This window comes from Equus asinus, chromosome 19, assembly GCF_041296235.1.
Source record: "Equus asinus isolate D_3611 breed Donkey chromosome 19, EquAss-T2T_v2, whole genome shotgun sequence".
Lineage (NCBI taxonomy): Eukaryota > Metazoa > Chordata > Mammalia > Perissodactyla > Equidae > Equus > Equus asinus.
Window position 1 is genome coordinate 3,024,859 of NC_091808.1, and position 18,903 is coordinate 3,043,761.

The 18,903-nt window shown below is 51.6% G+C and overlaps 1 protein-coding gene across 11 annotated transcripts in view; it reads left to right on the forward strand.

Moving 5' to 3' along the window:
- HDAC4 (histone deacetylase 4) overlaps positions 1–18,903 on the forward strand; it is a 335,893-nt gene that overhangs the window by 215,801 nt on the left and 101,189 nt on the right. For 10 of the 11 annotated variants that reach the window (XM_044751535.2, XM_070489249.1, XM_070489241.1 and 7 more), the window contains 2 exons: positions 5,968–6,118; positions 14,605–14,725. In XM_044751535.2, coding sequence (XP_044607470.1) covers positions 5,968–6,118; positions 14,605–14,725 — 272 coding nt within the window. The remainder of the gene's footprint in view (positions 1–5,967; positions 6,119–14,604; positions 14,726–18,903) is intronic. The other variant, XM_070489242.1, reaches the window with a different exon arrangement.

Consider the following 18,903-nt stretch of genomic DNA (forward strand, 5'->3'; position numbering starts at 1 on the left):
GTGAGGGAGTGGAGGAAAATAAAGCGGGCTTCCTTGCATTGAAATTCATCTCCACCTTCCAGAAGCCGTGGGCGTAGAGGAGCAGTTTGTCTAAAGACCAAGAGACAGGCCTGAAGTGCCATGTGACATGTGAGTGAGGGGTGTCAGGGTCTGGTTTGTTCCATCACCTCTGGTTTGTGCGCTTTAATATCCAGGGTATTACCTTCTATGAATCTATAGTGTAGAGTGCCATCTGAGTGGAACGGAGCGTGAGACTGCGCGGCGTTGCTCTGGGGGCCTTTTGGGGGAGCCAGAGTCACTCTTTGTAATTGCTACTTTCGTTAAAACTCCACGACAATATTGTTTTCCTGGGAGTTTTGTCATCCCGCGAATTTCAATCACCAGTGTCTGTGGTGGTGGTTTCCAGTCTTTTTGTAATGATAATTGAAAGATCTCGCTTTCCTTCCGGGTTCTGGCTGGAAAGTAAATATTTTGAGACCCTATTAAGCGAATTTCTACCTGGTCCTCATTTGTGCATTAAGTGAATACTGAGCAGTGGAAAGGGAACTCAGGCCTGTACACAGCAGTTTCAGGGTGTAGGTAGTACCAAGAGGGGAGGGATGCTTAATTATCAGGTCCATTGCTCCAGATATCATGGTATTGGTCTCCCGACCTGAGCAACACCAGGAAGCCAAGTTTTGTACATTTCTTAAGACTGGCGATGCAGGTGGAGTCCCAGAGCTGTTGACCGTGGCCTGGTAACACCTAGTGAGTGCATTTACCCATGGACCCAGCCATGGGGCCCTTTGGCGAGGTTCTCCAAATCCATAACAAATATTTCTCTGGCAGAAGTACCTTCTTTGGTGTGCGGCCCTGTGTTCAATCAGAGCGAGTGTGACTTTCCCACAGTACGGCTCTGAGTACAGAGTCTCTTGGAATGAAACTGATAATGAGGGACACGTTTCATCCCCATTCAGTTTGCTCTTTTGTCGCAAATTTGGTTTTCCTCTTAAAAGGTAAGAAAACCCCACTGTTTTGACATTGTTAGTAGAATTCTTGAGCTGATCTTACAGACGTGCACGGCGATGCAATTCAGAGGGACTGAAGCCCTCATGGTCAAACCAAAGTGTATTGACTGTTGGCAACAAACACTGCAAAATCAGGAAACCAGTTTTGAGATTTAAAAAATTCATTCCTACGTTCTGTCCCACTTGTGCTATGTTTCCCTGGAGTCCCCTGGGCGGCCTCAGTTTGATCTTAGGATGACATGGCTACGTCCCCAAGAAATGAAGCTCTCCGGATGCCATCTTTCAGAAGTAAAAGTCTGACAATAATGATGATGACAGAATACAGGCGTGAGCTCACAGCCAGACCTGTTCTAAGTGTTGTCTACTGTCATCTCAGTTAGTCCTCACAGCAGCCTGAGCAGACAGGTCCTGGGACTAAACGGAGGCGTGGACGTGGGATGTATTCGACGGAGTGGGAGTGGGCAGAGCTGGATTCACGGCTGGGCTGTCTGGCCTCAGCACTCTCCTCTGACCATGCTCAGTGGTGCCACCAAGAAAGTCCCTTGGAAATCAGTGCCATCCAAGTGGCAAACCAGGGCGTGGTGATGAGAAGAACAGGAACAGTGCCTGCCTCCCTGTCCACTGTCCCCAGTTCATGTAGGTGGCTTGTTCGGAATGTATTTCTTTTTCTATAGGAAAGCTCTTGGAAGAGACACTCAGTGTCCATGGGCCCCAGAGCTGGACGCTGAGCCCTGACGGCCCCACTACTGGCCCCTGCCCTGTGCACACTGCGTCCTCATGTGGTCTGCGAGCCTGGGGCACCTGCCTTCCAGGAGCAGCATCCCCAGGGGAAGTGTGTGCTGCTGCCTGAGGGCTGGACACTGGCTGTCTGTCCCCTGTCCTGGGCACCTTTGGGGCCTGTGGCCTCTCTGCCTCCTGCTGCCTGTGTGGCTTTTGGATCTAGCTACGCCCCCCTCTCTGCTATTGTGTCCCTGTGTTCCTAGCCGGAAATGAATCCCCTCCCCTCTGTGGAAGGTGTGAGGTGACCAAGATTGTGGACAGGGGCTGCGGGTCCCCTGTGGTCAGTAATGCTGACCACTTAGTCTGCACTCGGTAAACCCTTGCTGCATGTGTGACCACAGGTGTGACCAGACCGGCCCGGGCAGAGCTCGAGGCCCTGCTGACAAGTCCTGCCCTGGCCCTGTGTCCTGCGGGGACTCTGCCATCGGGCCACTTCCACAGCAGCAGGGCCAGGAGGCTGGGAGGCTGGCCGTGCTGGCTGCGGAGGCACAGCCCAGGTGGGCCGGCGAGGGCCGCGGTGTGGTCTCTGTCTTGAGGCTGGGCACTGGGTCTCCAGCAGCACTGTGTGTGACGTTGTGGCAGGGCCTGTCTGGCCCGTCACTCTGCCCTCGGGTTGGGTGGGTGGCTGGGCACCCGGCAGGGCATCCGGCACCCCCTCCACACACACGGGCGTTTATAAGTTGGCGGTTCTGTTCTTTTTGCTCATTCATTGTTATTGCCAGTTTCTTCTGAAATTTTGCTGAATGCTGTTTTTACTGGCTAGCACACATGCGCCCACGCCGGGGTTGTCAGCTTTATTTAGAGAATGAAAGAGTGAGAATTTTCACCTTATAAATTTTCACAATTGATGTTCTTTTTCTGTAACGTTTTTGGTAGAATGTGATTTGAACTTCACAGAAGTCACAGACATGGGGTGACATATTGCATCTTTAACAGGAAGGAGCTCTAAGCAATCTGAAATCCTATTCTCTTCATTTACGTGTTGCTCTAGTTGATGCAAAAAACTGAGTGATTCCACACTCACATTGACAAAAGGCCACCGTGGGAACTGGGGCTGGGAGCCAGGTGAGGCCCCTGGGCGTGGGAGCCTCCACATCTCCCAGGGGGCCTGTGGCCGGAAGAGGCTCAGCCCAGGCCTTCTCTGCAGCCTGGACCCTTCCTCCCCTCGAGGGAGGTGGCTCCCAGCAGTGACCACCGGGGTTGGCATGGGGGTGCAGCGTGCGTAGGGGCACTGAGCCGGCTGGTCAGCCCAGGCTCTGCCTCTGAATAAGGGGCCAGCAGGAGTTTGCACATGTTCCTGGACACACAGTGCCTGCTCCCCAGGGCTGGCCGGACATCACCGTGAGGGCATGCGCCCACAGAGGAGGGCAGCTGCATCGCACACACACACAGGTGGCTCACGTGTCTCCGTGTCGAAGTGTGTCTTCTTGGGCACAGTGGGCAGGAAAGCCTCCCTCCACCCCCAGCACATCGCCCTGTGCGCCTCACTCTGTCCTGGTTGTCCCCTGGCTGTGCCCTGATCCTCTAAATCTGCTCCTCTGCCCCTAAACCACTTCCTCTTGTCTTGTTAAGCGTGTTGCTCTGAGAGTACAGCGTGTCATCATAGCACAACTGGAGACAGCAGAGAGCTGAGTGAAGCCCCTGGATGGGCCCCAGGTGTGTGGGCCTGCCCTGGGGGCTGCGCCGTGTCTGCACCGGGCGCCCTCCAGAGGGAGCAAGCCAGCCGCGCTCATGCTCACCCACTGTCCCCCTCCTCTGTCTTCTTCATCCCCAGAGCCACGCGCTGGGGGCAAAACTGCCATCTGCACAGAGGCCCCGACCACTGGTCACCCTGTGGCTCAGCATCCCTTCTGAGACGCTCACCTCAGAGGAGGGTTGCAGCCACTTGTCAGCTGTCAGTGTCACCTGGGAAGAGCCCTCGAGAAATGTCAGTTACCAACAACTGTGTCAACATTGCTTTTGTTGGCACCACAGTCCCTCTGTGAATGCCTGAAAGGAGGTTTCAGTCTGTCCCACTCCCCCGACATTTGACAGCTTACATCTGGGGGAGAGACACTTGCACGTTACGTGTCCTCAGTAGAAAGTTCTGGGGCTTCCTTGGTTGCCAGATTGCTGGCTCACCCAGCGTCCTCTTTCCACCCCCGCCTAGTGGGGGAGAGACCACCAGAATCAAATAATGGCAGGGAGACTAGGTGCTCACATGGAACATGCTGGATGGGGGGCCCTGCTTGGGGAGGTTACTGGGGAGGGAGGTGACACGCTGGGGAAGCTGGAGGGGGTGCAGGAGCCAGGCTGGCCATCTCCGAGGGCTGGCCCTGGGGCCGCTCATGCAGAGGCCCTCAGTTCTGCAGGAGATGGCAAGTGGCTTGTGTGGAAGCCAAGGGAAAGTCTGTGTAGGCGGAGCCACGGAGAGAGAGAGACAGAGACAGGGAGAGACAGGGAGATAAAGGGAGAGAGAGACACGGAGAGACAGAGAGACAGAGAGAGATAAAGAGAGACAGAGATAAAGAGAGACAGATAAAGAGAGATGGAAACACAGAGAGAGGGAGACAGAGACAGAGGCAGAGAGACAGAGTGAGACCAACTGAGACGGAGAGGCAGAGGCAGGTACCAGTGGGGCCTGGGCGTCCTGAGGTGCTGCACGCGCCAGAGCTGCTGGCGGCTGCGGGAGCCCCCTCGGAGTCCCCTTTGCCACCCCTATCCCACACACCCCGGCCAGTGCTGCGCTGCACTGGGCTTCTTCCTTTCCATCTTGGCCACTGTGAGGGGTGAAAACGGGGTTTGATTACTGGTGAGGTTGACATCTTTTCCCGTTCATTTTTTTTATGTATACTTTTTTTTTTTCCTTTTTCTCCCCAAAGCCCCCCGGTACATAGTTGTATATTCTTTGTTGTGGGTCCTGCTAGTTGTGGCATGTGGGACGCTGCCTCAGCGTGGCTTGATGAGCAGTGCCATGTCTGCACCCAGGATTCGAACCAACGAAACACTGGGCCGCCTACAGCGGAGCGCGCGAACTTAACTCCTCAGCCACGGGGCCAGCCCCTCCCGTTCATTTTTGACCACTTCTTCTGTAACTGTCTCATCCTGCTTGCTCACCTTTTCTGTGGGTTCTTACCATCTTCTTAATTTACAACAGCCATTGTGTCACGTTTATCTGCGTATCAGAAATGTTGCAGAGAGTTTTTCTCTTCATCTTTTGCCTTTTAATTTTGTTAACAGTATGTGATAAAGATAATTCTTTATGTGGTCCATGAGGTCATTTTTGAAAACATGCAGTCTGACTTATAAACAGCAGAACATTCAGATCATGCAGATTGAGTGTACTGTCCAGTGCGTTTTGACGGTGTGAGCGCCTGTGGAAACACCGCCCCCACCACAGTCCGCAGCCTAGGAAGTCCCCTCTGCCTTCGTCTCTGCCTCGCCCCGGGAAGCGGCCTTCTGCTTTAGCATCATGAGGTGGTGGGAGCTCCTGTTCTAGAACTTGCTATGAGTAGAACCTTTGCGTGTTGACCCTTTCCCTCGCCCTTTCTCGTGCCCCCGTCCGCACCAGGCGTGCTGATTTTTCTTGGTTTACAGCCCGTCCGTGTTTCTGTGGTTTGTTCTCTTTCATTGCTAGGTAGTATTCTAGCATCTGAATACACACCCTTGTCCGTGTGTTCATCTCTGAGGGACATGTGGGGCGTGTCAGCCGGGCTGTCGTGAGCAAGGCAGCCGTGTGCATTCTTATGCACGGCTTTGCACGGATGCGCCGCCGTGTCTCTTGGGTAAGTCGTAGGAGCCAGATTGGACACGTGTTTAACTTGGTAGGAATGTGCCAAGCAGTTTTCCATTTCATACTCTTTTGTCTCATTCTCAAAAGGACGTTCCCAACTTGCAAGACTACGTAAATCATCATGTATATTTTCTTCTAGCAAATCCATGGTTTTTATTTTCATTTTTAACATTTAAAAGGTCAGGAGACATTTGGGGCCTGGAATAGACCTCTGTCGTAGGATTGAGCAGAGCCAAGGTAGTCTTGTTAGAAATGCTGGCTGTGTAGACGAGAGCAAGGCCCCGATGACAGCACCAGCGTGGAGACGAGCTGGTCCTTCAGTGATCTTCTTGTATGTGTGTCTGTCTTGTTCTTCCTGATTCGGAGCGAGGCTCTGACCATCTTTGTCTCCTCCTTCCTTGCTCGCAGCAACAGCAGGAGCTGCTGGCCATGAAGCACCAGCAGGAGCTGCTAGAGCATCAGCGGAAGCTGGAGAGACACCGCCAGGAGCAGGAGCTGGAGAAGCAGCACCGCGAGCAGAAGCTGCAGCAGCTCAAGAACAAGGAGAAAGGCAAAGAGAGTAAGTGCCGAGCCGACCACCAGGGCGCGCTGCTCCCGCCTCCCCTGCACCCTGCCCCAGGAGCCGCGCGGGGTGGGGCCGCCTCCCTGGCTGGAGCCTGCAGGAGTCCCTGCACGTGGCTGGGTTTCAGGTCACCCTTAGCTTCAGAGACATGGGGAAGTCCAGGGCTTCATCTTCATGTGGCGGCTGCCAGGGCACTCAGCATACTTTTGGTTTGATTTAAGCATTTTAAAAAATATTTGGCAGACTCCTAATGGACTGAAAAGATATTGAAAACCATGGAGTGCACCAGATGCCTGGTGAGTTTCCCCTGGGAGCTCAGTGCTAAGTCTTTGAAATTTGTTTCTTTTGAGGGCATCTTGTGATTGCGTGAAAACCAGGTGTTAGCTTGTAGGATGGCCCGCAGCTGAGGGGACAAGGCTTCAGGCTTCCCTCAGCTTACTTGTCACATTGGCTCTTTCGACCCTGATTTCTGGTGTCTGGTAGTGGCTGTGCATGTCCATCTGAAGACCAGTGTGGTCCATTATCTTTCAAGAAGTGCCCAGATTTCATCTTAGCGAGGCAAAGAGACTATTTTGTGTGCTGTTCCCTCTTTGGGAAATTAGGGTGAATCCTGTATTTCTCAGGGAAGAAGCCACGGCCCTCTCTGACCACCCGCTGCCGGGCAGAGCGCCCTGGACTCGCACACTGAGGACAGTTCCAACATGACCCGTCTTTGTATGGCCTGGCATGTCCTCCAGTGGGCGCCGCATCCTCCCCAGGTTGTCATGAGGGAACACCTTCCTCGTCTGTATTTGTGCTTCCTTCTTTTGACAACTTCTTGTTGTCAGTGATGACCCAGGACCAGGTCAGTGGGGCGTGTGCACGCTCACGTCCCAGGTTCTGTTAGTTTCTGCCCAGGACCACAGTGCTGTGCTGAGCATGTGTGATCCTTGGTAATACGGAAAATAAGTCAAGATGGACAATTCTCTCCTGGATCGGGATCGGGGTAATGATGGTAGGACGATGTACTCTTCCAAGGTTCCTCACTAATACACATAAACTGCAAAAATCCTTTATCTTCAGCTACTGAAAATGGTTAGCCGTCTACACAAGTCATTTTAACAAGCTTTTGTTTACATTTTAATTTACGTATGCGCAACAGCATAAGGTGTTGTGTTCTCAAAGCTTTCCTGTCAAGCCTGTTCTCTGAAGTTGTTTTAAAAATCTTTTTTATTGGTATAAGATACATATGCAGAAAAGTACCCGGTCTGCAGCGTATGGGGACTGTCGGGGAACTTTCCGCAGGTGCATGTCCCCGTGTGCCCACCACCCAGTACAGCACCAGCAGCAGCACCCCGAGCCCCTCGTGCCCCCCTAAAGGTAGCTCCTCCCCCGACGCCAACGCCGAAGAGCAGTTTGCCTGCTTTTGAAGCTTATGGCAGTGGAATCATTATGTGGAGGTTTCGTGTTTTGCTTCTTTCCCTCAGCATTATGCCCGTGAAAGCCGTCCTCACTGTTGTGTAGCAGGAGTTCATTCATTTTCCTAACCGCGTGCTGTCCCACTCACAGACACGCCGCCATGTTCCTCCATTCTGTAGCTGATCCGTATTCGGGCTGTTGCCTAATCAGACCTGTTACAGGTAATGACACTCCGTGTGTTCTTGCATGTGTCTGTTGGTGCGGACAGGCAGATGTGAAGTGGCACTGGGGAGCCTAGGGCGTGCGTGTGGTCAACTGTCACACGTGAGGCCAAACAGTTGCCAAAGTGCTGGTACCCATTTCCACTGCCACCAGCCTTGTGTGAGTTCCAGTTGTTCTGGATCCCCGCCACCACTCGTCACTGTCGGTCACTTTACCTTCAGCTGTGAGCAGTACCCGCTCGTGGCTTTCGCTGCATTTTCTGACAACCACTGAGACTTAGTGCCTTTTCCTGTGCTTACTGGCCAAACAGATGGTCCCTTTTTGTGGAGTGCTTGTTCAGATCTCTTGCCTATTTTTCTGATCAGTTGTCTCTCTTTTTCTTGATTTGGGGTTGTTCTTTTTATATGCTAGAATCAAGCCATTTGTCAGTTTTTCGTGTTGCAAATATCTCCTTCCACCATGCTCTCCTCCTTTCACTCTCCTAATGGTGCCTTTCTCAGTGCCAATGCAGCCTGATTTATCAGTCCTTCCTAAATTAGAATTTGAATGTAATCTAATCTGTTTTATTATGCCTATAGTATTTTGTACGTTTTTATAAATATTTCCCTTTCAAAAAGAATATTTTTTCCTAAAAGTAAGTAGCTAATGGATTCTCTTCATTTTCAGTTTATTTCTTTATTTAGCTGTTTGTAAGTTCTTAGTAACTTTTTTTTTTAAGATTTTATTTTTTCCTTTTTCTCCCCAAAGCCCCCCAGTACATAGTTGTATACTCTTCGTTGTGGGTCCTTCTAGCTGTGGCCTTAGTGACTTTTGATGTATACATTAACAGCTTTTACAGTCGTTAGTTCCTGTAGCATTTTACTCTTAAAATAGTATACTTTAAATGTGCTTTCACTTTAACTGAAAGTTTTAAGGTAGAAAGCACATCAGGAACGTTTTTACTCCACCTGAGATCTAATTTTTGTACCAGTATTTGCAAGGAATTACTAAATCTGGGTGGTGTAGCTTGTTCTGTCGCCCCGATTAGGTAGGACAATGACCTCCAGGCTCAGTGATTGCCCACAGTTGAGATCGGAAGGGCGGACAGAAGGCCATCAGGCGAAGCCCCGTTGTGGAGTCTGGTTGGCTGCATATGCCCCTGGTCTCTGAATAAAGGCTGGGGCCCTCTGCAGTGGCTGACACGGCGGACACCTCGGCACTCGTCTCTCTCACCGCCCAGCCCACTGGCTCCGAGGACACTCCTTTTCCACACCACCTCTTATGTGTGTTGACTCCCTTGTGTCCAGGGACCCTGCTGGCTCAGGGTGCTGCCCACATAAGTGATGCGTGAGCAGAGCCAGGAAAACCCCCAGGTGTCCTGACACACCAACGTGGAGTGGAGCGCGGGCAGTACTGTTTTCATCTCTAACCCCCCTGGGTGATTCTAACGTGCAGCTGGGCTGAGAACCGTTAGGAATCTGAGTGCATAGAGGCTCCACGGCCTGCTACCTGGGGCCTGCCATTGGGTGCTGCCTTCCACTTGAGACAGTCGCCCCTGGGGACAGCAGCACCCGGTCCTCAGGGGCGCCCTGTGCTAGGGGCTCTGCTGCGGGACAGGATGCGTGCTGAGGCTGCATCACACGTGGCCTCCAGCTCTGGTCCTGCTCCATTTCCATTCTTCTGTGCTTTTCTTGTACCTCAACACACATCCTACTTACGTACTTTTCTCTGGAGGTGGGAGAATGGTGTTTATCAAAGAATGGAAGTTCCGATTGTGAGTATCAGCTGGTTGATGTGTGCCCCAGCTAACCAGCAGACACCAGTTTTTCAGATTGCTAAAAAAGCAGCTTGGTCTAAGTTAGTCCTCGTAGTTAACCAGAATCTTCCACTAAGAAGAACATCTGAAGGCTCACAAAATATGAAAAGACTTAACTCCAGAAACGTGTTAGATCTGTTTACAAGTCAAAAACAATTTCTGCAGTACCTACGAAGCATCGCCCTCTTAACTGGAGCGCTGGAATGTTCTCTGCGTCCCTCCAGGCTCGTCACGAGCAGCCACCCGGCGGTTTTCAGTTTGTGGATTTGGGTGGTCAGGTTTTATTATTAATAATAAACTGTGTACAGTGTGGCATTTGGCACGCCATGTAGGCTTCGCAGCCTCTGAGTGTGGTCTCGGGAGGAGGCAGGCCCGGCCGGCCGCTGCGGTGGACGCCACTCGGGGGCTCTTATGTAAGCGGGGCCGCGGCCGGCGCCCTCACCTATGAAAGGGATTCTTGTTTATGCTTAAAGGGCGTTTGTGGGGAAATGCAAATGGCATTAAGCGTCTCCAGTTTTTAAGCATTCGAGAATGCAGTGTAAAGCATCTATTGTTTCATTTTTGGGGTTTTTTTTTAAATTAATTTCTTATTGCATATTTAATTGTTTTGTTACACTTGTAAACGTTTACGGTACTTTTAGTTTTAAATAATTGTGCAGTTTTCTTAGACTTCTTGATACCAGTTAATGCTACTAATTTGATAGAACAATGAATTCTCAGAATTTGTGGCAGTTTTCATCTCATTCAGCATGAACACACCATCTTTAATCAGTTAAGTTTTGTTTAGATTAGTTACATTTAAGAATCTAAGGTACGCTGTATTTTAACGTAAATGTAAGGGGAAAAGTCCCGTAGAAGGCAGCTTTTGCCTTCCGAGCAGTTTGGAGCTAATACGACTGCATTTGTTTTCACTGTTGCTTACGAGCACAGCACGGCTGGGAACAAGGTGCCATTGCTTGAGAAGGCACTCACTTTGTTTACAAATGGCTCCAAAAGCTGGAGTTAAAAGATGCTGCACCTGATCCTGAAGGGAATCCTCTATCCCCTTTGTGAGGCCGCGCCTTCCTCTGAGGCGCGACTCCCAGGAGAAGCCAGACTGGAAACATGGGACAGATTTGTCATTCGCTCATCGTGTCCAGCTGCACATGCTCCTAAGCCTCCTGGGACCCACTGCAGCTCCTCGGCCCGCCCCACCTGGCCAGGTCCTCCCACCCTGTCTGCAGCCCCTCGGCCCTGCCCCATCTGTCCAGGTCCTCCCACCCCACTGCAGCCCTTCCGCCCCACCCTACCTGGTCAGGTCCTCCCACCCCACTGCAGCCCCTCCGCCCCACCCCACCTGGCCAGGTCCTCCCACCCCATGTCTGCAACCCCTCAGCCCTGCCCCACCTGGTCAGGTCCCCCCACCCCATCTGCAGCCCCTCGGCCCTGCCCCATCTGGTCAGGTCCCCCCACCCCGTCTGCAGCCCCCGCCGGGGGCATCTGCTGTTCTTGGTTCCTCCCTTCCCTGCCCAGTTTTCACCTCCTCACCTGTCTCAGATCTCGCTCCCACAGTGAGTGAGGGGCTTGGCCTCTTTGATTCACTTCTTCATCCCCATCAGCCAGATCAACCCTGGCACTTAGTCAGGTTCTGTAAACCCTGTCAAATTGAATGGTAATCAATGTGAATTAATTTAAAAATAAAAATAAAAATTAGAGACATTTGGTATTCGGTTATTGGATGTGTTTTACTGATTCTAGAACTTTTACTTAAAGTGGAGAAATCTGTTGAGAGATGAGTCTAGAACTAGAAGGAAGAAGATCAGAATCAGCATCTTCCTTTTTGAATTCTCTCCTTATAAAGAGCGAAGAAGATTCCCTTTGTGCGCTACACCGTCACGCCTCTGTGGCTGAGCGTTACTGCATTTGCTGCAGGCCAGGCCCACGTGGCTGTGTGAGGACGTGAACTCCAGTCTTGCCCACGGCGCCCTGCGGGGAAGAACCCGGTCAGTCAGCCTCCACCTGCAGGCAGCTGGGGGAAGTCTGGGCAGGGTCCGCTCTTGTGAGCACATCATCGTCTGCCCCCTCTTCTCAAGTGGCCTTAGTCCAACATGTCAGGGGGGCGCTGTGGCATTCATTTAGTTCATTTAAATCAGTACAGAACCTTCCAGATCATTTTATAAATGGGGAAGTCTGAGTTCTGGGAGCTGGGCTCGTTTTCCTTTGACTCTCTAAGAGCCTGGTGAGGTGCCCTCTCCCACCCTTGAGCTGGTTGAGGGGCCACACATGTCCACGGCCACCCTGGGGACCCCTTGGCCCTGCAGATGCACCTCCTCCTGTGAGGATTCTGCAGGTAGCCTAGGGGACAAAGGTACCCTCTGTGTCCTGGCCTGATAGGTGCCTCAAAGGTACCCTAGCCCCAGCCAGGTTCGGGGGCCAGCATCTCCTCTGGGTGGGCAGCTTCCCCTCACCACGTCTTGCTGTCCCTTCCTGTCACTGGGCCTTAGTGCATACCCTCACTGCTGGGCCTGGGCATGTGCTCCTTGCGCTTCTCGGAGTTCGGGAGCCCATGATGCGAGCCTGAGGGTGCAGCCGAAGCAGGGACAGTCAGAGACGTCTGAAGGTGGTCCGTGCGGCTCGCTGTGTCCCTAGAGCGCTCGCAGGGGACAACAGGTGAGGGAGAGTGGAGCCACAGAAACAGGTCTTTCCTGAGAAGGTCGAGGCTAACTAGCACCCAGCCTCGGTTTGCTGGGGACTTTTGAGGAAGTCCTTATCCTGCACACTGACACTCTGCTTCTAGTCCTGCTTCCAATCACCCTCTCCTTCCGGAACAACAGTTCTGGAAGGACCTGAAGGTCATCTCCTCTGACTGACCATTTGGGTCCTCCCCCTCCTCCCCCTCCTCTCCGTCCTCTTCATGCAGTCTCACCACTTCCCTGCGCTGCCAGCAGCCCTGCAAGGTGAAAAATATCCCAGATCCTCATTTCACTCTTCCTGTCTTTATCAGCGAAGTCACGTTGCTCGCAGATGTGCGTCTCCCCTGCTGCAATTGCTCCCTGTACCCTGTGTCCTCGTCTCCCCACCACCCTGCAAGTCCTCTTCCTCCTGGTTGGGAGGCACTCTGTGTACTGATAAGCTTAACCCTTTGTGTCTTTGCTCAGTGTCCACCTGGAGCTGGCAGGCTGTTGTAGGAATGCCCAGTGACTGCGTATCTGGGTGTGAGCTGATTCCGTGTGTCTGGGAGTGTAATGTTCTGATGGGTCCACTTACAGACAGGAAAGATAATTAGGCTAACAGTGTTTAGAGGGGGCATTCAAGTCTAGCCCTGGATATGTTAGGAGGAACTGAGGAGCGTTGCTTGGAAGTGGATTTTGTACCTTCAGCCGCTTCCCATGGCCTGGTTCGGTCACCCCTCCCCTGCGCCCTCTGCACCGAGCATCGAGCATCACTGGGTCTGTAGCCTCTCTGTCCACTGCCAGTGCTGTACACTGCGTGCAACTCTTTACCTAACATGCAGAGCTCCTCTTCTTGAGTGATGATGAGGTTGTTTCCTCGGACCTAAGAAGACCTGAGAAACAGCTGTGTGTTATGACGGAACCTTCCCAGCATGCTTTGGAGTCAGTTTAGAGAACTTTCTTTGTGTTTTTCTGGATGATCTTGTTCAGGTCCCGCCACAGCTGTTCCCAAGGGGTTTGTTGCTACCTGACCCTCGTCCACAACGCACTGAAGTACTGATGGATAAAGATGAGGATCAAGTGGTACTCCTGAGGACAGATAGATGAAGACACAGGGTCGAGGGTAATCCTGAAGACTGATAGATGAAGACACGGGGTCAGGGGGTGATCCCGAGGACCGATAGATGAAGACACGGGGTCAGGGGGTGATCCCGAGGACTGATAGATGAAGACACAGGGTCATGTATAATCTCAGTACTCATAAAGATGCAGGGACCCACCTGCATTGTGTGGCCGATGGCATGGCACAAGGTGGTCAGTTTGTGGATGCACTTTGGGAAGCACTTTAGAAGCTGCTGCAAGGGCTATAATGTTTCTTTTGTTAGATGTAGTCATTTTACTAATACCTCCCAAGGAAATAATTTAAACATGCACAATGATATTTACTCATAAATGTTCTGCAACATGGTTTCTAACATCAACAACCTAAGGAATAATCTGAAATGCCTCCCAGTCAGAAACTGGATTGTAATCTCTGCTTTGCTCCCCTTGTGATGTGTTTTCTCACTGTACAAATGCTGTGCACATTCTGTATGGTGACATACGGGGAATACTTAGGCTCTTTCCGAACGGAAGCCTGGATACGACAGTGCTGCGTCGTCTGATTGTGGCTCTGAGGAAACAGAGTCTGTGCTAGCAGGTCTTCTGAGGGGGCAGGCTTGGCCTTTTATTTGTGTGGGTCTATTTCTCCAACTTGCCGGTTTTCTTTAATGGGGCTGTGACTAATGGCCACCACCCCAAGAAAACCCCAAAACACACAGTTTCGACTTTGGTCCACTATGGTGAATACACTCTGGCTAAGTACTAGCTGCTCAGCTGGGAAGAACAGAAACCTCCCTTTGGGTCTGTTGGGAGTGAACTGGCGGCTTGTCTGCAGGAGCGTGAAAGCGAGCTCTTCCTGGAAGCAGCCTTCATCCCCGTCCCTGGTCCTGGGTCCTGGGTCCTGGGCTGATGCTCAGATTGCACAAAACCTCCTATGTCAGATTCTGCTTCTTTTGCTCTAGTGAGAAAAGACCCACCGGGGCTGCCGGTGCTTAATTCAGAATGTCCTTTTATGTAAGAATATGAAAACTTCCTTCAGAAGTGGGTTTTGTGTTAGGTAACAATAAGTCTTTATGCTGATTACACCTGCGTTTTAAATAGAATGCAATTATGTAAAAGTCTTCCTGGGAAGAAGCCCTCTTATTCAAACTCTCCCTGTCCCTCTCCTTCCTTTGAGGAGCTTTCATGGCGTCAGCAGCAGCATCCTGAGTAAGAGGCCCCCTCCCTTCCCTGGCACACAGCTCCGCGTCCCCCCACCCGCTGCTTCCTTGGGGCAGAGCCTGCAACCCCCATCTCTGTGCCTCCTCCCACTCCAGGTGCCGTGGCCAGCACGGAAGTGAAGATGAAGTTGCAAGAGTTTGTCCTCAACAAGAAGAAGGCGCTGGCCCACCGCAACCTGAACCACTGCATTTCCAGCGACCCCCGCTACTGGTACGGGTAAGTGGGGATGTGCAGGGACCGTGGTCTCCTCTATGGGGCCCCCGCAGCATGCGATCCATTGACAGAGTTGAGCATCCAGTCCTTCCCCTCTAGGCCCAGGTGGGAGGGTGTGGAATTAGAGGCCCCCTAAGCACAGTAGCAAACAGGAGTGTGATCAAAGCCTCTGATGTCCATGCGCATGGCGTTCGTCCAGTTGGGAGTGGGCTCGTCTTTAAATGACTGAGTGATGCTCAAGGGGTCGGCACTTGCCCATTACAATTCCTGGCTTCTCATACTATTCTTTTGGCCACAGAAGGAATGACTTAAACTGGACCTCTGGTCTAAATTGTCTGTATGCACCTACTGAATTTCTACCCAGTGTTTTACTGATTCTTAGGCAAGTCAATAAGCACTGGTGGTATTCTTACTATTTTTATGCTAAGAACCCTCTCCCAGAGCCAGCATAACTGACAGAGACCACAGAAGAGCCTGTTGGTGCTGAGAACTGGAGAAAGTAGATGTGTTGTAAAAAACTCACCTTGGGTAATGATGCTCGTGTGCAGAGGGATTGTCTCTCCAGGCCTGTGCATGGTTCTGTGCGAGGTTCACAGATCACTGGCCGATGACACAGGCTGAGTTTGAAATGGAGTGGCAAGGAGATCATGTGGCTTTAAATAATGATCAAAGGTGACTCACAGATTTATGCCGAGAAATACAGTTTTCTGCTGCTTTCAAGGGTAATTCCATTTCTTGATGCACCTCCATAGGGTAGTTTTCATAATCAAAATGTGATTATCATTCATTTCATCAGGAAAAAATGTAGCCATTCTCAAGCCCCAAAGCAGACAACTATTTCTAAAACACCACCAAATCCCACTGAAGTGGCCGCATTTTTTTCAGTAGATGACATTATCATAACACAGCAGGGCATTCTTACTCCAAGCCTATCATCTGCTCCCCTTAAGCCCTTTGTAGCTGTTACACGTTGCACAGGCACTTAAGCTGCGCTCGCACCAAAATGTGCTGTGGATGAATTAGGAAATTCAGCCAGTGACACAACTGGCCCAGAGGAGTGAAGGCCACAGCGGTCCATGAAGAGCCGCAAATGACAGCCACGAGCCGCAGAGCGACCTGAGCGTGGGAGGATTCGTTAGAAGCGAGGGTGACAGCGCAGTTGGAGACCCCGTGTTTGTGGGGCACCGATCCATGGTCTCCCCACTGGTGATAGCCACCGGGTTTAGTTGTAGGAAAGCTCCATTGTCACCCACAGGGGACAGGTAGATGCAGCAAAGTTTAGTAGTTTGGGTAGCGGTTGAGATGGCATCCATGAGGTTCAAGGTGAAAGCAGCAGGAAGGGAAGCTGAGGTGGGACGGGTGGGGCGGGTGGGGCTCAGGGCTTGGGAGGCACTGGAGGAACCTGGGGATACAACCTGTAAGGATGGCAGGACGGGGAGACGCGCTCATGGATCTGCCAGTGGGCGGGAGGCCAGGACCGCTGGGGATGGAACGTTCGGAAGACGTGATCACCGTAGCGGGAAGCGCTAGGGACCCCTCCAGAGGCGGAGCGGCTGTGGGGGAGCTGAGGCTGGCGAGGGGCTTCAGGAGCAGTGGTCAGAAGACTGTCGGCCGAGCAGATGTCAGGTGCTGGGAAGCAGGAGTTGCAGTGTCCACATTAGAGTTCTTGGATGATGACCACAGTGACATGGAGGAAGATTGGGGCAGCCAGTGCCAGGCTCCCCCATGAATGGGCAGGAAGGTGGGGCTGGGAGACCAGATTGGCAGGACAGAGGCTGTGATGGTGGCTTTGTAGGTGAGGGGAGGATGGAACCCGTGGGCTGGGAAAATGCCTCCCCTCAGTCCAGTGGGCTGTGGGGAAGGGGGTCTCAGGCAGAAACGGGGAATTGAGGAAGGAGCACGGCGGGCATGTACTGAGAGGTCGAAGTGAGGGAGCGGCTTTAGGAAGCAGGGTCAACCGGGAGTGCCTGGGAGCGGAAAGCGGGAGAAGGGCCTCGGGACAAGAAGCTTTGCCTCCAGAGCTGGCCGGGGTCCCAGGAGGAATTGACACAGCTACTCCCTAGTGAGCAGGGCGGCCCCGAGGTAGGCCCCCCACCCAACGAGGCTTGCTTGCCCTGGGTTCATCGTGTGGTGGGGTAGGGCGTGCAGGCTGGAGTGGGAAGAGCTTGGTCTGGAGGAAGTCAGCAGGGCCGGGTTTGTCTGCGTGGAGTTGGGCAACTACCTTGTTTTGTCACCCTAAGCCAAACATGGAGGGAACTATCCCATTTTCTGGCTGTGTCATGTCAAAACTTTGTCAGATAAAGGGGTCTTCGCAGGGAAAGAACCACACCTTGACCCCAGCTACAACCACACACGATAGTTAGCACGAATGTTGAAGACTGAACATAAGAGCTAAACCAATGGAACTTGTAGAAGAAAACAGGGTGAGTTTTCGTGACCTTGGAGGAGAGACAGACAAAGAGTTCTTAGGACACCAAAATCGTTAACTATAAACCAAAAACTCAATTAGACTTCATCAAAATGAAAAACGTCTGTTCCTTGAAAGGCACCATTAAGAAAATAAAAAGGTGAGCCACAGACCAGAAGAAAATATTCACAAAGCATATATTGACGGAGAGCTTGTATCCAGAATATATAAAGAGCTCCTACAACTCAATAATAAAAAGACAAGCAAGCTACTGAAAAAATAGAGACAAAAGAACAGATCTTTCACAAAATAAGATGTACAAATGGCCAGTAAGTACCTGAAAAGATCATTAGTCATCAGGGAAATGCAGATCAAAGCCACGGTGAGAGGCCACCTTGCATGCCCTGGGATGGCTGACACGTAATAAATCAAGTGTTGGTGGAGGTGGGGAGCCCCTAGCCTTCCACACGTGGCCCGTCAGGATTGAAAGGGCGCGACCACTTTGGAAACCATTTGGCAGTGTCCTATAAAAGTAAACATACACCTACTCTATGACCCCGCCTTTCTCCCTTTGGGGTTTTACCTAAGAGGGATGAAAACTGTCCGGACGACGCCTTGTGTTCTTATGGTCATAGCGGCTTTATTCGTTATTGCCAAAGTGTGGATGCAGCCCCGCGCCCGCCAACAGGTGAATGTGAGACCCCCCCAAGGGCACCCACACCCTCGACAGCTGCTCAGCAGGACACACGTGGGCTGCTAAGCTCTGCACAACTCGAGAGGGTCTCAGAAACGTGACGCCTGGACAGAGGAGCCAGACCCAGTCATGCCTCGTGATGCCGCTCCTGTGCAATTCTCGAGTCCGCACAGCCAGTCTGTAGAGGCAGAGCCCGTCGGTGGCTGGGCAGGGGGTGGAGATTGCCTGCCAAAGGGCAGAGGGAACTTTCCGTGGGGGTGACACTGTTGTCGTTATTGGAGTGCTGGCTCCATGGTGTATACGTGTGTCGAAGCTTCCTGCTTTAAACTCCTTGTACTAGACTGTTCTGTCCATTGTGCAGCCACATGCCACTTGTGGCTCCTGCGCATTGAAACGTGGCCATTCTGAATCGAGGCGTGCTGTCAATGTCACACACACCGGATTTCAAGGCCTCGGTATGGAAAAAAGAATGTGAAATATTTCATTAATAACTTTTAGATTGTTACATGTTGAAAATATTTTGGATATGTTGGGTTAAAGAGAATACAAAAGGTAATGTCACCTATTTCTATTCATTTTAACGTGGCCACTAGAAAATTTAAAGTTGCACACGTAGCTCACATTATAATTCTGTTGGACAGGGCTGGTTTAAGCGATTAAGAATTTTATTTACTGGGACCGGCCCCATGGCCATGTGGTTAAGTTTGTGTGATCTGCTTTGGTGGCCCGGGCTTCACCCGTTCGGATCCTGGGCGCAGACCTCTGGCACCAAGTCATGTTGAAGTGGCATCTGCCGTAGCAGAACTAGAAGGACCTGCAACTAGAATATGTACTTCTACCTACTGGGGGGCTTTGGGGAGAAGAAGATTGGCAACAGACGTTAGCTCAGGGCCAATCTTAAAAAAAACCCAGAATTTTATTTATTATATTTTTTATTTTTATTTTTTTTGGTGAGGAAGATTGTCCCTGAGCTGACATCTGTGCCAGTGTTCCTCTATTTTGTGTATGGGATGCTGCCACAGCGTGGCTTGATGAGCAGTGTATAGGTCTGAGCTTGGGATCCAAACCTGTGAACCCGGG